This window comes from Camellia sinensis, chromosome 4, assembly GCF_055761805.1.
Source record: "Camellia sinensis isolate YWXY chromosome 4, ASM5576180v1, whole genome shotgun sequence".
NCBI lineage: Eukaryota > Viridiplantae > Streptophyta > Magnoliopsida > Ericales > Theaceae > Camellia > Camellia sinensis.
In genome coordinates this window covers 31,960,138-31,977,757 of record NC_138964.1, presented here as the reverse complement: position 1 = coordinate 31,977,757, position 17,620 = coordinate 31,960,138, and the positions used below count along the sequence as shown (strand labels likewise).

Below are 17,620 nucleotides of genomic sequence, written 5' to 3'. Positions count from 1 at the left end.
TAAATAATTAGCTTGTATAATTAATTTGGTAATTTGCGGAAGTATGAAATTAGTTTGGGAATATTGAAATTTGAGAAAATTGTGGTTGAATGGTGTAGTGGGTTAGATTAATCACTCACCTATGAGAATGTTGATAATTTATCTGTTTCATAAATTTATTATCTGCTTAGAAATAACTGTTTTGGGCCATCGGTGGAGGATAGTCATAATTGTTGTAGACACAACATGCTGAGTAGGGAAAATGAAACTAATCAATTGGAATATGTCATTGAATATAACAGTTGGGTGAAAACATTGTATATGTGAATGGATTAGTCATTGTACATGACAACTTGTTAAACACATTGTATATGCATATTGTTTGGGAGGAGATAGGAGATGTACTCCATTGTGTGGGAGGAGATAGGGCATGGACTCCATTAATAATTAAATTGGCCGGAATGTCCTGGGTGAAAGTCCCGAAACCTTATTTATTTATGGGTGTCGGTTCTCTCGGACGTAGTTCTGTAAAATGGCAAAGTTATGGAAGTGATGATTGATGTTTGCTATTGAAGTGTTAATATATGAGTTGTAGTCTCATTTTTTTTTTTTTAATGTTTGGATGATAATGAACTATAACAATGAATTGACTTAAGTAATAAAAGGATGTGTATGGATGTATGGGAACCAATGTTGATTGATTATGAGAAAGGGTTAAGATAGTTTTGGATTGTTAAACATTTACCGAATGCTAATGTTTTAGTTAATTCTCATATTATGTTTAGCATATCTCTGCAGGGCTTTGGTTCACCCTATATGGGACATCATTTTCAGGTACAGGTGATATGCCGTCTCCAAGGAATAAGCTTGGGAGGTCGTGAGGCTGAAGTCTTCGTTTTAGTTGCTTTGTTCTGTGTTTTAGGTTTTTATTTCCAAACCAAGAGCTTTATATGTAAAGGGCTTCTGACCCTCTTTTGTTGCAATCAAGTGTTGACTTGGAAAGTTGTAAGCACGTAGGGCATTTCCTTTTGTCGTCAACATGTAATAGTTTTGTAATGAATACTCCGATAAGTGAATATATCTTACCCTCCAATGTTATAGATGCTATGGTTGCATAATTTATGGTTTTATTTTGAGTGTGTTACACTTGTACAGTGGAGAAGCTCAACTGATCCCTGGAAGTAAAACGATCGACTTCATTGAACCATAGACAGGTGAACAAATTGGTGATGGGAATCTGTCTCTTTATAATCACACAACCTTCAGGAACATCTGCAGAAAGTCAGACATGAAGTGAAAACTCAATTTTTGAGATATAAAAAATGCAAAAAAACAGAGACTTGTAAATCATGCACCTGTCACTAGTTATAGGAAGTATGATAAATTAAAGGCAGCACACAAGTTTGATATGCATATTGCAACTGCTATTTATAATAAGAATAACTTTACTCCATATACAGCCATATACAGCTGACATAACTAACATCAAGGATTGAATTCGTGAACATAATGCAAAAACAAGAATAATGACAACTTCTCAATACATCAATGTTAAACGCTAGGTTCTCTACAAGGAAAAAAAAAGTTTCTTTTTCTAATTAGATTGATTATGCCAAGCAATCACAGATATGGATAGGACACATGTCAATTTGTCCAAGATAAATAACCCATAATTGTATGTAACTCAACATGAAATTCATAATCCGACAGCTCAAAGTTGTAATAGATCTGATATCCTTAGTACCTTTAGATACAGAATTTAAATACTAAATGGTGTGTTAATAATTAACTAATACCACATCATGCATAAAGACATTGCTGAACAAACACTTCGATTTCTCATTGTTGCAATAGAGAGTCCATGGATTACAGGAAAACATGAGAGGCTGAATTAAATATGCTAGAGACATTAGTTGCTGAGATTTGATGTTCTCTCTACATTAGCTCTTGCTATTCCATTGGGCACAATACAAGAGTTACCTATGCTAGATGCCATAACTTAGAAATGAATTCCAGGTAGGAACTGAATTTTGAGAGTGAATTTGAGCATAGTGCAATACCTCAACAAGAGCAGTGATCTGATTTTTCCTTTTCCATCGCACTAGCTGTCTTTGTGTTTTCCACATCTTCTCTTGACCATAATCATCAATTTGGTTGAAAGAAGTCAACTTATATCCAGTCATTTCCAATACATCTTCCAGAAAGTGTGCTTTCATTGGGTATGTAAAACCCTAAATATAGACAAAATATAATTCACGTCAATTGCAAAAAGATCAAATGAACAAATTCTTCCCCACTTGCAAAGTGCATATTTTTCAGATCTTATCTCAACTAAATGCAGCAATATCAGAGAAAAGTGGGAAATTAAATTGACATGTTATTAGCCACTTTAACCAAATCAGATGCCCAACCTCACTCAAGTTGTAAATAAGTTAATATTACATGATTTTATCATTACAAAAATAAAAAATAACTAAGAAGAAAAAAAAAAAATGGCTCCAGAAAGCAATAAACCATGCAACTCATGTTTCAGAAACCGTACAGTGGTATCCAAAAAAAATTTTCTAAAATTTGTTTGCATTAACAGTCTCTATATAAAGTTTCCCATGCGATTTCTAATTTCAGTTAAAGGTCAAATTGGGAAAGAGGGTACACCATGCCCAAACACCAACACCATAATCAGTTCAAGAAACAGCACTAACCAAGAAAGAAAACATAATACACTACAACAAACTCAAGTTTCAGCTTACCGGAACGTGGATTGTTGGTGCTCCTCTAAAATATTGGAAAATAACTCAACATTTAAAGTAGCACTCATTAAAATCAATCTCAAATCTTGACGTCACGGAAGAAGATCCTTCAACACAATCAATAGGAAGTCTGATGAACAAAAAAAAGTGTTAATAATTGATATTGAATGCTTTTGTGCAAAACCTAGATGAAAAGAAAAAATTATTTGGAACTGCACCTTCATTCATGCCTTGCTCATGAATTTCATCAACGAACACATGGGTTATACCATTCAGGTTGCGATCACTCAACAAATGTCGAAGCAAAATACCACCAGTACAAAAAAGCATTTAATGACTAGTTTTCAAATTTTTAACCAGGACCATTTGTAACAGAACAAATCAGGACATGCCTTTCTTAACACCCAAATTTTAGAATCCTTGAGATGTCTGCCCCTAATAAGTTTTGTACCCATGGCTGAACATAAATTTTCCCAGGTTTTACATACTCAAAACCTGATCAAATTATGAGGTAGAGAATTATTTTTAAAAATTCATCAGAGTCAGGCCTCTACACAATTTCAATTTTGCACAATCAATAAAAGTCACCCCCAAAATAACTATGATTTTGCTTTACTAAAGCCTCTTTTCATTCCATCTTATAAACATGATTTAAACTACATAAAGATCAAAAAATTCAGGCCTCAAACAATTTAACACAAATTAAAAATTGAATTGAAAATTTTAAAGACTAAGAACTTTTTGTCAAGCTCTCTAGAAATTGAGTGAATTTCTGGAATATATATATTTCAGAATTGCTATTTTCTTCTTCATGATTCCCAAAGATATAAAGCACAAGAAAATTACAAACAATCATTGAGAGGCACTCGACGATTTTTATAAAAACCTTGAATTATTGTATCCCTAATTGCACAGATGATAGGACTGAACTATAAAACAAAGAATCTGAGGCAACATTAGGATTTATCAACACAATACATCAAAATGTATACAAATGCGTCACATTCGCGAAAGAAAGATAGCGTAGAGACAGACCTGAGCGAATCTTCCTTCGATCAGTCCTAGAAACTCACAAAGGAAAAAAAATCCGCGGAAGGAGCTCAAAATCAGAATCGACCTCCAAGTCGGAAGATATCGGTGGTGATCGGAGGGACTGTAATCGGTGGTGATTGGTGGTGTGAGATACCCGCTGGACGGAGAGAGAGAGAGAGACGTGTAAGAATGCAAAAACTGCGACCTCAACGATATTAATTACAAAAAAAAATTGGAATTTTCAACTTTGGAAATTTCAACTTTGATTTATAGAACCCGTATCATTACCACCCAAGTCACCCACTCACATTGAAAATCTATATCTATAAAATTTCATTAATAATAATCATAATTATAAATATATATATACAAAAAAAGGGTATAAAAATAAAAAAACTCACCATAAATTTTAAGAGATTTTTTATTTCAAAAGACAAACTTCAGTGGTAATGTGAGTGAATAACTTCAACAATGGTTCGGAGTTGTGATGAAAAAAACGAATTAGGACTTCATTTCAAAAACAGAAGGCAAGGAGAATAGGCACGAATTTGGGAATATTATTTTATATAAAAATTAAATTAAAATATTTTATACCATCACACTTATTTAGGGAGTATGATTGAAAAATATATAATCACACTTATTTAAAAAGTGTAATTAAAAATAAACCTATCTATTATATATCTATACTATATATTAAGCAAAGGGTCTGGCTTTGGTCCAGTCCACGATTGAACTGGACCGTGCTGTTGAGCCCGTAGAGGCCCACCATGGGTCACGTTTTGAAAATCTGAACCGTTAAATATGTAGAACTCGTTGAGTACTATGTAATTATAAAAAATCACGTTAATCGGATATTGATAGCTATGTGATCAAAATAGTTTTTTGTCAACCGTTAATTTATTCACCGTCCATTTTTTTTTATATAAAACTGATTTGATCACATAGCTATCGATATCCGATCAACGTAATTTTTTATAGGCATATAGTACTCGACGAGTTCTACATATTGAACGGTTCATATTTTCAAAACGGAATCTATGGTGAACCTCCACGGACCCAACAGCACGGTCCAGTCCGATCGTGGACTGGACTAAAGCCAGACCCTTAAGCAAAAGGGATTTTTAATCCCAAGCCTTGTGGGAGCTCCAATCTCCAAATCTAAATTTCTTGATTTTTTGATTTAAAAAAAAAAAAAACATTAGCATTTATTAACTTCTTCCAACCCCCAAGTCTTACCCTCATAATAACACTTTAATGCATTAAGAACAAACATAATAACACTTTAATGCATTAAGAACAAGCATAAAAAAATTTCTTAATGCATTCCAACAAGCATCTAAATTTCCTAATTTTTTGATGAAAAAAAAAAATTAGCATTTATTAACTTCTCTCAACCCCCAAGTCTTATACTCATAATAACACTTTAATGCATTAAGAACAAGCATAAAAAAATTTCTTTGAAATCCAACAAATATGAATTCCTTGAAAAGTACCAATACATATGATAATTATCCTTCATAATAACACTTTAATGCATTAAGAGCAAGCATAAAAAAAAATTTCTTAAAAGTCCAACACATATGATTATTATCAAAATATTAAACTTTAATATAATATAAAAAAGGGAAAAAATAAAGACATTTAAAAAAAAATTAAAAATCGCAATTCACATATATAGATAATTGTAAATATATTAAGAAAAATGAGATTTCTAAACCCCAAGCCTTGTGGGAGCTCCAATCTCTCAATCTTAATTTTCTAAATTTTTGATTTAAAAAAAAAAAAAAAAAAAAAAAAAAAAAAAAACTCAACATTTATTGATTTAGTCAAAATCTCCTTATCAGCATTTATTAACTTTTTTCAATCCACATGACTTCATTTATTGATTTGGTCAAAATTTCTGATTAACATTTAAAATTCCCTCATAAAAATAATTATAGATACAGCCTGTGCATAGTTACTGCAGTAGCCTTTTTAATTTCTCATGTACACTATGGTTAGCGATAAAATTGTTAAATTATTTTTATGAAAAATCTTTAAAAACATAATTTATATATTAAAAAAATTAAAACAAATATAAATATCTGCAATTATCCTGTGCATAGCACGTGTGATAGGCTAATACTATATATTAAGCAAAAGGGGATTTTTAACCCCAAGCCTTGTGGGAGCTCCAATCTCCCAATCTAAATTTTTTGATTTTTTGATTTAAAAAAAAAAACCTTAGCATTTATTAATTTCTCCCAATCCCCAAGTCTTACCCTCATAATAAATTAGCTAATTAAACTAATTATTACACAACATTAATTAATTAACGAATTAACTAAGTAAGTAAGGAAACTAGCATGGAAATTAAACAAAATGAACTGCCTCAGCTTTGTTCCGAATGATAGGAATGCATGCATGCTCAAGTCGCCTTGTCGGGAAATCCATCGCGATGCCCTGATTTGCCTCTGTTTGCAACTGGTCCCAGAACACTGTATAAATCTCCAGAAGGCTGCTGACCAGTTTTTGCTACTGGTTTCCGGTTTGCTGCAACAGAGAGCGAGAAAGGGGCATGGCAAAATATTTTCAACATATGTGTACATGACCACCTTCCCCATCATTGCACAAGCTCCAGGGAGTGTAGTTGTAATAACCCTCACTACTGCTTATCGATAAACACTGATTACCGTTAAACTGAACTGATCATGACTGATAACTGAGCTGATTAAAGTACTGAATTGAACTGACTGACTGAAAACTAGAATTGAATTGACTGAGTGTGTGTGTTAATTTGTATTCTATTTGTTTGATTGATTATTTGATCTGTTCACGTTTTATGTTTAAACTGCTAATTGAAGGCCTTATCGGGGGCCGAACCGGGAATTGATTGATGTTTTATGATCATCATAATTAATGTGATTTTACGGTGTAATTATCTGAAAACTGATTAGGTATGATTAAATTAGATTAAATATTGACCAATTGCAGAGTTTGACTCATTTACAACTTTGCCCTTGAGTGGGCCACTACCTATACACCTTTGAGCTACACCACACTTGAATCAAAACATTTCCTCAGCCTTGTTTGAGCTCTTGCCGACCTTAGAGAGTGAGGAAGGGAGAGTAGTGAATTCAACATAGAGATTTGGCTTGAATCTTGAGGAATTGAAAGCTTAAGTGCATAATTGAACCTCTAGACTTGCATGCAAGGAACCTAGGTATGAATTTCATCTTTTCGATTTTGTCTTTAAGTTGATTCATGCATGGTTCATGTCTAATTGTAGAGCTAAGTCTTGAATTGGTTAATTAATGGTGAATTGAAGCTCATTTCATGCATGCATGTTTGAATTGTTGAGTTGTGAGTTGATTTCATGGTAAAATGGTACATGCATGTCCATAACCTTGTAATGGTCCATGTTTTCAACTTGTTTTTGGATCAATCGGCTCCTTTAAAGCATCAAATTGAACTTTGAAGTTGTTTAAAATTCATGCATGTCTGCATGTTCATATTGTTCTTGATATTGATTTGAAATTGAGTTTGAATTAAACACCATTGGGCTTTGATTTCTCAAATTGAGCTTTGAACCATGTTATTCCATGTGTATATAAAGGTTTTCCAGAAAAATGGGCCCAAGAGGATTGGTTTTGATGCATTTGAACCTGATTTTGGCTTGGAGGTGCAATCTGGAATTCCCAGGATTTTGCACTTCCGCTCGAGCGGGGAAATTGGCGCTCGAGCGTGGAATCCGAGCATCCAGTATTTCTCTGCACTATTTTACAGTCCGCTCGAGCGAAGGATTGGGAGCTCGAGCGGAGGCATGTGTCTCACGATCGAACGGGCGTCGAGCGCCCGTCGAGCGGAGAATTCACCCATCCAGTACTTTTACAGTACGCTCGAGCGGGAGAGTTGACGCTCGAGCGTGTACCTTTGTTGCATGTCCACTCGAGCGGGTAAACCTGCGCTCGAGCAGGACTCTGTTTTTTTGAAAATTCTGAAACTGTTTTCTGGTCACATCTTTGCATCCTCATCCCATTCTAGGCATTCGTAGACCTAGTTTAAGACATCTTGTTGAGGATATAGATGTAGAACACACCGAGGCAAATTAGGGGTTAAGTTATTATCTTTCCCCAACTGTGTAGCTTGGTGTGTTCAATCTGATAACTGTGTAAGGCTGGCGACTGGGGAGACACGCTCTAGCATACTGTAGCCCAGAACACTGTGAGTAACGATTGTGTAAAGATATGTTCACAAATGATTATCTTCTGAACAACTGAACTGTACTGTTTTCTGAACTGATTACTGTTAACTAAATGAATGTATGTCCTATATTCTGAACTGTATTGTGGCATCCTTAGCACCTACTGTTTACTGTTACTGTAACAGAAATCTCTGTCGGTTCCCTTGTTGGAACCACTACTGTTTACTGACTGATAGCCATGATTACTGTTCGGTCTTTTAAGACCTACTGTTTACTGTACTGTTATGCTAATGGGTGTACCACATATGACTGTACTGACTGAACAACTGAAATACTGTTTAATTGAACTGTTTTCATACTGTAAGGACATTCATTCTTAACCTCTTTACGCATTATGTTATTCACTGGGCTTTAGCTCACTGCTCATATATATTTGTAGGTGTACAGGCACTAGACCGCGGCTAGGAGCGTCAGTGTTACTCCAGTTTTGTCAAGCCAGCCTATGTGCCTCACTGCGAGGTTCCGAGTTATCGTGCTAAGGCTTAGGGGTGTTTTAGGGCTCCCCCTTCTGTACTGTCTTACTGTTTTGTAATAACCGAATGGATTGTATAGACTGCATGTTACTGTACTGTTATGTAAGGGATTGGGTCCCTAGTCTGAATGATTGTATATAGTGTGCATACTGCTCTGTACTGATTTTGTTTATATGTATGGAAAGTCTTTTTGCATACAGACTGTCACAGCTCATTGGACATTGTTTATTTACTGTTTTGGCTTCCGCCAGGCCCTGTACTCTGTTTTACTGTACTACTATTCTGCAGGCCTTCAGTAATCTCAGATTACTGGCCAGTTACGGTGCTAAACCCATAGGGCCGGGTTTGGGTCATGACAGTAGTCCTCGATCCTCGTGCCACTAATCGCGCATTTTGATGCATGATGGCCGAGGAGTCGAATTGCACGACTCGATGTAAAATGAATGCACCTAAACTACATCATGGGTAATCCGGAGTGTCGGCGACCGAGAATCGAGGCACGTTTCGTCACTTGGAGTACAAAACGTCCCTCGTTTCCTGTGTTTGGACTAAACCCTATTCCAAACACAATGCAATATACATGGCATACACAATACGATTAGCATGTAACCCTAAACGCAATGCAACCTAATCATGCTAGCATGCGAGGGATGATATGCAAACACACAACTAGCATACACAACGCTATGAACTAAGAATGGCATACTCAATGCACATGAACTATATGGCATACGCAATGCACATACAAAGATGGACATGCACGAAGACAAGAACAAGGCATACACAATGCGACGATCAAGCATGCGACAACATGGATATGGCATACATAATGCAAGATGGACTTAAACTAAAATGAATGGGCCTCAGCCACACTCAAATCAGCGGCCATAGATGATGAAAATGAAGCAACAACACACATGCAAACATGCACAAATGCAAGGGACCAAACCTAAGGCACAAAGTGCAACTCCACCAAAGCATAGGAAGCATGAAATATGGCATACAATCACATATTTTCTAGCTCTGAAATGACATGCAAGATGGTCCCAAATCATGCAAACACCTCACACAATGCATGCTAGATGGCTCAAATACCGAAACTAGTGAAGTGGATTACACTATAGGCATGCAAAGCAATACTCAAATGGCCAAACCAGCTCCAAATTGTCCCTATGCAGGCCAAAACAGTAGCAAATATGGACTAAAATGATGGCTCGCAAAGCATGGAAATGAAGCTCATGCAATGGTCCAAAAATGAGGTTTTCATGCATAACTCTTAAACACATTTAAAGAGTGGAAAACATGGGAATATGACATACATATAAGCTCTGAAATATGATTCACAGTGATGCCAAAACATGGAAACACCTCAAAATACACATGCAATAGGCTTCAAAACTCAAAGCTAGGCAAGGGTATTGAATTACAACCATGCATAGCAAACATCATTCGACCATGAGGCCCAAAAACAGAGCTAAGGCAGTACAAAACATGCACAAAATCAGTTTAAGGCATGGCCAAAAAGTGCAAGAATCAAAGGCCAAAATAGCATGCAATGTAAGCTAGTAAAGAGGATTTGCACTACAAGCATGTGAGGCAATCAAGAGGCCACTAAACCAGCAAAATTCAGAGGTATGACATGCCAAATAAAGCCCAAAAACTCACTGAAACATGGTTAATGCATGCAAGAATGAGATGCTCATTTGATATGCTCTGAAGAGGGTTATTCTACATATGCAAGATGGACATCCAATATGGAAAAACAAGCTCTGGACAAAGCCTATGCAGGTCCTAAAACTCATAAAAAATGGCCTGAAACTTGGCTTGGAAGCATGCAAATAAGAGCTCCTTTGTAAGGCCAAAAATGTTAGAAAATAAAACAAGGAGAGAGAGGGTCACCCCTCTCTGATTTTGGCACTCAAAATAGCATGCTAACCACTAAAAATTCACTGGATTTCAGTGGCTAAAAGGCCAAACAAAGGCCAACACAAATGCTCTAAGGCATCGCTCCAAACAAGGTAAAATGAAGCATGCAAGGGGGTAGATGACCCCCAACAACAAAGTGACCTTAAACAAACATGAAAAGGACCTCAAAACAAGACTTTTTTCAGTTTACACCAAAGCTCAAATATGCTTGCAAGTATGGATAAAAGATGGAGCAAAATAAAGCTTAAAAGAGGGAATAGTGTGTTACCCTTGTAGCTTTAGCAAAACCAGCAGCTTCTTGGACCAAAAACCAGCTCTTTGAGACCTCTCAAGACCCTCCAAGAACCTTAGATCAATGGTGGAGGTGTGTGGCTATGAGGTGTGGTGTTAAAAGCCAAGAAGAAACACCCTTTCTAAGCCTAGAATGTAGAGATATAGAGAGATATATGTGCTTTTCCTTAAACAAATTTTTTTCAACCCCTCTAAAGGAGAGGGAGGCCCTCTCTTATAGAGAAACAAGTGGGTTCAAGCTTCTTGGAGAAGCTAGAGCAGAGGTTCAAGCTTCTTGGAGAGGTTCAAGCTTCTTGGAGAAGCTAGAGCAAAAGGTTCAAGCTTCTTCAAAAAGCTAAAACAAAGGTTCAAAATGTTCAAGCTTCCTCAAGAAGCTAAAACAAAGGTTCGAAAGGTTCAAGCTTCCTCAAGACGTTAAAATAAGAGTTCAAAAGGTTCAAGCTTCCTGAAGAAGCTAAAACAAGGGTTCAAAAGATTTAAGCTTCGTCAAGAAGCTAAAACGAAGGTTCAAATTGTTCAAGCTCTCCAAAAACCATGCCGAACGGAGAAAGTTAAGCGATCCTGAACCGAGGTGCACGGCCGACGGCTTTGAAAACTAGAAACTAGTCTCCAAACGAGAACAGTGGTCTACGACCACGAAAAGTAGCCTACGGCCACTGAGAGATGGTCTACGAGACCTCTCCCTCCCTTCGGGAAGAGAAAACAGAACCTGGTTCGCAAACCGAGACAAAGCATAAAAGAGTCCCAAGGTTCGGAGGTAAGGCTCTCAGCCGAAACTCCGAAACCTCAGAACGAGCACAACATGCACCATCACCAAGCGCTCAATCAATGATGTCTGAATCTTAAGGTCGGTCAAAAATGGGGTGTCTACAGTTGTCCCTCTTTGACAGAACTCGAAAGTCATAAGTGACGGGAGTGAATGTCAAAGCCCAGAGATGACCCATTTTTGACAAGGCCGAAGACTTAGACAAACATGCAAGATAACAAAGAAATGTGCCCGCAGACAGGGGCAAAATGCAAGTGATAATGCAAAAAGTCAAACATAACTTATGATCATGCAAAGACAGCTATAATGAAGCAAATATACACAAAAATGCAACAATTTTAAGCAAGAATGCAAATCAAACTACATTTCATGTAGTAAGAATGTAAGAGGATTATACAATTCTGGCTATGTCTCACGCAGAGTACATACAATACCTGTCCGGTTCGTCTGGTCGCGCCAGCTTAAAATGAACCGTACATACAACATCGTGCCTATAAAAGAGAGAAACTCAACAGGTACAATATTGTTAGGAATATGCATAGCAATGCAAGTGAAAAGTGCGTAATGACGCAAGTCGAGGGATACATGACAATGCAACCTAAGTGTGACGCATAACAATGCGAAGGGGATGCATAGCAATGCAGATAAAGTGTGCATGACAATGCAGGTGGGATGGGAGAAACATAGGGACATATCCCAGTGTTTCGGGAAGAAGGAGGAACATAGGGACATATCCCAGTGTTTTGGAAAAGAGGAGAAACATAGAGACATATCCCAGTGTTTTGGAATAAAGGAGAAACATAGGGACATATCCCAGTGTTTCGGAATAGCTCAAGCATTGGAACGTATTCCAAATGCTCTTAACCGAAAAGGGAGAAACATAGGGACGTATCCTGGTGTTTCGGAATGGCTCAAACATTGGAACATATTCCAGATGCTCTTAACCGAAAAGGGAGAAACATAGGGACGTATCCCGATGTTTCAAAAAGAATGAGAAACATAGGGATGTATCTCGGTGTTTCGAAATGGCTCAAGCCTTGGAACATATTCTAGACGCTCTTAACCAAAGAGGGAGAAACACAAGGACATATCCCAGTGTTTCAGAATGGAGCATGCATAACAATGCAAGCTAAGATGAATTCCAAACATGCTAAAATCGTGTAAGGAAAGGAACACTCTAACCACGCTGAAAACGTGAGAAGAGGACCGAAAGCAACCGCCTAGGTGCATGCACAACGCAACCTGAGAAAGCCCCGGATGGCAACGATCCTAAATGTTGCTCAGCGTAAAAGGATAAACGATACAAGATAACACAAGATGCAAATAAATGCAATAAGTGCGATGATACAATGCATGTTACAAGCAATGTAGAGCATGATGTTTAGGGAATGCAATAAACAAACAAAGCGGCACTTTAGAAAGCACCTCATGGAATGAGTGGCGGTAAACCGCTCTATTCTGACGGGGAATGGTCCTCAAGGAGAGCACTTCTGATTGCCATCCTGGCTCTGAAACAATCAACACAGTATTCTGTTCACTTTGAACTTACAGCTCGTATGACACACTGCTCATTCCGAACACACAGCCCGTAACACGGTACTCGGTTTATTTTGAACATACAGCTTATAACACAGTACTCCGTTTATTTTGAACACACAGCCCGTAACAGCACACTGCTCATTCTGAACACACAGCTCATTCTGGACAGACGGGATGCAATGACGGAACTTGCAGAAGTTGAAACACACTCAGATGCTCCGAATTTTCCCTCTTTTCTTTTGTTTTGCAGTCTGGAATCTATATAGCTTCAGATAGGTCCTTGCTCTACTGTTCTCATATGACCTGGGTCGAACCCTGCAGTTTTATGAAAGAACAAATCCTGTTTTGCACAAATGTGGAGAATGGCACAGTACTCTGGGCACAAAATGATTTTTTGAAATTAAGAGATAAGGTCTTAACCGGGTATTGAGCCTACGACTGTACACAGCGAAAACGACTCGATAAAGAAAAGTAAAAGGTAAACAACCTAAACACATCGGGTAACACTCGAAACGACTCAAAACAAGGATCGAGACAACAAAACAAAAGACACGACACTCAGACGTATTCCAAAGACAAGAGACCTCTCGGGTCACGAGGAGCCAGTTCTCCGGGTATTGTTTCCCACCCTTCCTTACTTGTGATCCTCACATCACTCGGTCCTCAGGCTCTGTTTTTCTAAAACAGTCATTTCCTCACTTTTCCTCTCGGTGCACATCTCTCTATTCTTCAATCTCTCATTTTTTTTATCCCTCCCCTGGGCGGTTGATGGATAAACAGAAAGTTGCGGGCTCTTGCCCCTAGCCTTCCGTTAGATTCTTCTTCTTGTTCACAGCAGTGAGTTTCTCCCACAGAGGGATTCCGGTGCCACCAGATGTGCAGCAGATCTGCAATTGACATCGGTTGACGATGCACTTGGCCAGTTTGGATATGATCAGACATGTCCTGATGAGGGAGTGGAATATCCTAGTCCATTCCAATCTGTGCTTCGCACTTGGCTTGAAACCTCGCTGCTCGGAGGATATGAGAGCTTTCAGCCCTTTTCTGTTAGCTTCTGCTTTGCCCTTCTTGGCAAATAGGGTCCCATTTTCTGGCAAGTGCGTTGATAAAGGGCAAAAGACAGAAAACCTGACTCAACTGTGCCCCTAGTTCATCATTTTGACCATTTTTTTTTTGTTTTTGATGTTCTGCTAAAACAATTTTGACCATCATGAGAGTTAGATTAACATGCTTGTTCGATTTTCTGATTTAAAATCATGTAAGTTAGGTTATGAGCACTGAAAATTTTCCTTTTTTGGGTCTAAGAAAAGGTCCAGTTTTAGAAAAATGGAATAATTTTCGAGAGAAAAAATTCTCAAAAGCTATTTTTGCAAATGGCCACTGCTCGACTAACGTAGGATTTACTCTTGAGATGTACAACCTCAGATCCAAAACAATGGAAAATTGCCCCTTGTCTGAACGGCGCTACATGGCAACTGAAAGTTGCCCCTAGTCTAAATAGCACCGCAGCACTGCACGGCAACGGAAAGTTGCCCCTAGTCTAAATAGCGCCGCAGCACGTGGTAACCAGTCCTCACAGTGACAATTACAACCAAATTCTCGGATACAGAGAAGACAAAGATGACCATAACCATCACATGGACACAGTCAAATTTGAAATGTTTGTGGCTGGACTTCATAATGAAGTTGCCTACGTATCCCAAACATGGGAATCAAGCCTCACGTAGTTCCGGGGTCAAGGTACACTCGGGTATTAACCTCTCCTTTTGCTCCCTAAATTTTGCCAAGGCTGCCCTTCTGGGTTTTCAACCTTGTGAGCTTTGTTCTTCTTTTCTTTTCAATTCTTTTAATTTCTTTTTTCATCTTTTCTTTTTTTCTTTTTTTTTTCTCTCTTTCTTTTTTTTCTTTTTTTGGTTCATTCTTTGCATTTTTTCTTTTTTTGTTCTTTTTGTTCTTTTTCTTGCTCTAACTTTTACCTGGGTCGCCCTTCCGGGTTTTCGGCCCAACGAGCCTCTTAAGGGTAAAGGTATAGCTTTGTCCATGTTGAATGGTTTGAGATCTCAGAGCCATCTGAATTCAAGAGAATGGCAGTTGTTCGTTGATGATGTAGAAGTCCATCCAATGGAGGGTGAATTTGCCCCTAATGTTGTGGATAGGAACTTGGTTGTCCTTCAGCAATACTTTCTTCTTTCCCCCTTCTGGGATTTGGCATTCTTGCCAGTCTTCCCTGGTTTGCAGAAAAGACTTATCTTTGACTTTTCGAGCACATCTGACATTTTTGCCCCTAGTTCAAGGGCTGCTTTTGATCTAGCTTCGCAAGCTTCCTTTGATCACATCTGATATTCTCGCCCCTAGTTCATGGGCTGCTTCTGATCCGGTCACACGGGCCTTACATTGTGGTTGACCGTTGAACATTTTGAATTAAAGTTCAAGGTTTGAAAGCAAAAGGGTTGAGTCTCGAGGCTAAGAGCGATCCTAAGCTGCACAATCTCAAGAGCAATTCCACACAGGTCTTCGTAGAACCACGCAAAATATTTTTTGAAATCTTTTAAGAAAGCAACTAATCGCTCGCGTCGAAGACAATGCAGAACCAATCTGGATCAAGCCAAGATCCTTCTCAGTACTCACATTAACAAACATGATCTCAATCATTAAGGGCTTAGCATGCCTCTTTTTCTCTTAATTGATCAAATTTTTTTGCAAATCCCGAGGAATTCCTTCTTCTTTGTTTTTATCACAATGTTCAAAAAGTTTTGAAAAACTCAGGTCAATGTAATGATTTCAAAGCACAGAAAAGACACAGTTTTTAGTCAAATACTGTCATCTCATTCAGAACTTCTGGCACAACTAGCATAAGGCAGAAGCAAACACAAGAGTGTGAAAATCACTGCTGTTCATTCAAATCTGTTGGTATTACTGGCTCCAAGGCAGAAACAGACTCAAAAGAAAACGAAAAGACAAACACAAAACAAGCAAGTGACGTCCGAGGTAACACCCCCGAAATCACCCGACTCCAACAAAACAGGACTGACTCGGTACAACAAGACAGACCCAACTGACTCAGTAAGAAAAGACTGACTCTGTATAGCACAACAAGACTGACCCAATACCCAAGTCAGAAAGTAAAGTATACAGCATTCGTAAATACTCAAAATAGTGCGTGTCATCCCCACAGCTGGAGTGAACTAAGTGCCATCCGCAGGTGGTTCATCCCCGATCACATGGTCACATTATCCCCTAAGAGTTTACGGATCAAGTGCCGATAGACTTTGCAGGACCCGGTGCGATGATGACCTTGTTGTCAATCAAATTTTTTATCTCATGGTGAAGACGGACGCAACTGTCAGTGTCATGACCAGTTTGTTGATGGAAAGCACAGTACATAGCCGGGTCATGCTTTGGAGGGAGAGGATCGGGCAGAGGCCGTTGTTCTAACGGTTTCAGATGTCCTTTCCTGAGTAGGACCGCTAGAGCTTTAGACAAAGGCATATAAAGTGGGGGTGAAAGCCCTCTTGCCTCGGGATAGATAGTCCGAAGTTCGGAGGTTTGGATTGGATGTGCCAACAAAGGGGGTGGCTGTTTTTAGAGTGATGGTGGTCATTCCAACTTCAGAAGATCTTGCAGCTGCGTCACCACTGGTTGTCGCATTCGAACTGCGTGTAAACGCCCTCCTGGGTTGCTCCCTCTCCTGGTTAATAAGGCCCTGCTTCATGGCATCCTCAATCTGCACCCCAATCTCGTGTAGGTCCGCAAATGTGGGAAAGGGTATGACGATCATCTTTTGCATTAGCCTGGGGTAGAGGTTGCGCACAACCATCCTTATCTGGTCTTTGTCGGAAGGCCTTGTAGTCATCATCGAGGCCTTTGCTCTTCATCTCGTCACAAACTCTGAAAAACCCTCATTTGTCTCTTGGCGGGTGACTTCAAGATCACGAGTTGTGACCTCGATCTGTGTGTTGTAGGAGTATTGAGCAACGAAAGCCTCAGCCATCTCTTTCCAGTTCTGTTTCGCAGACTTCTCCAATTTTGCATACCAGATTGCGGCTATCCCAGACAAGGTTCGGCCGAATAGTGACAACTTCTAGGTCGTGGTTAAACCCATTGGCCTCAAGACATCAGAAAACAGGTGGAGGTGCACCATTGGGTCTCTAGAACCATCGAAGCGGTCGATGTGTGGCATCTTGAACCGGTCCGGCAGAGTTACGGCCGAATCGGTGTATCCATCCTCTATGTCCGGAATGGATCTCACGCCTTGAGTCTGCTTGAACAGCTTTTCTAGCTTGCTCACTTTTAGTGTTGTGGGGTCCACCTTGAACTCAAAAGGAGAATCCGGTAGATTGGTGGGCGTGGGTGCCTTGGACAACTGAGGTAAGATTGGGGGCGGAGCCGGCCCCGTTGGGATGCCCGTATCTTCCTGGACATATGCTGTCTCCTCGAGTATTGGGACTCTTGGTAGGGGAGGAGCTTGGTGTGAAGCGGATGCTCTGGTTTGCTGTTGTAACCTGGCAATTAACTCTGCCTGTTGAGCCATGACCTCGGCTTGTTGTTTGGCAAATTCTGCTTGACGAGCAGCGTCCTGCTGCATGGTTCTCATACTCTCCTGGAGCTGACGCATCAT

The 17,620-nt window shown here is 39.0% G+C and overlaps 1 protein-coding gene across 1 annotated transcript; it reads right to left on the bottom strand.

Moving 5' to 3' along the window:
• Positions 1-1,027: 1,027 nt before the first annotated feature.
• On the bottom strand, positions 1,028-4,533 carry LOC114311966 (uncharacterized). Its single transcript, XM_082923167.1, has 4 exons — positions 4,504-4,533; positions 3,765-3,959; positions 2,040-2,210; positions 1,028-1,251 (listed from the first exon to the last, which is right to left on the bottom strand). Exons 1-4 carry the CDS (start codon positions 4,531-4,533, stop codon positions 1,231-1,233), a joined length of 417 nt encoding a protein of 138 aa, XP_082779293.1. The 3' UTR covers positions 1,028-1,230.
• Between the last annotated feature and the right edge of the window lie 13,087 nt (positions 4,534-17,620).

Bases quoted from the DNA above. Each gene is read 5' to 3' on its own strand.
- LOC114311966 (XM_082923167.1), bottom strand. From the start codon at position 4,533: ATGGTGGGCCTCTACGGGCTCAACAGCACG. The intron at 2,211-3,764 runs GTCTGTCTCTAC...GTCTATATTTAG, and splicing joins TCGAAGGAAGATTCGCTCAG to GGTTTTACATACCCAATGAA. The intron at 1,252-2,039 runs GTATTGCACTAT...GACTTTCTGCAG, and splicing joins AGATCACTGCTCTTGTTGAG to ATGTTCCTGAAGGTTGTGTG.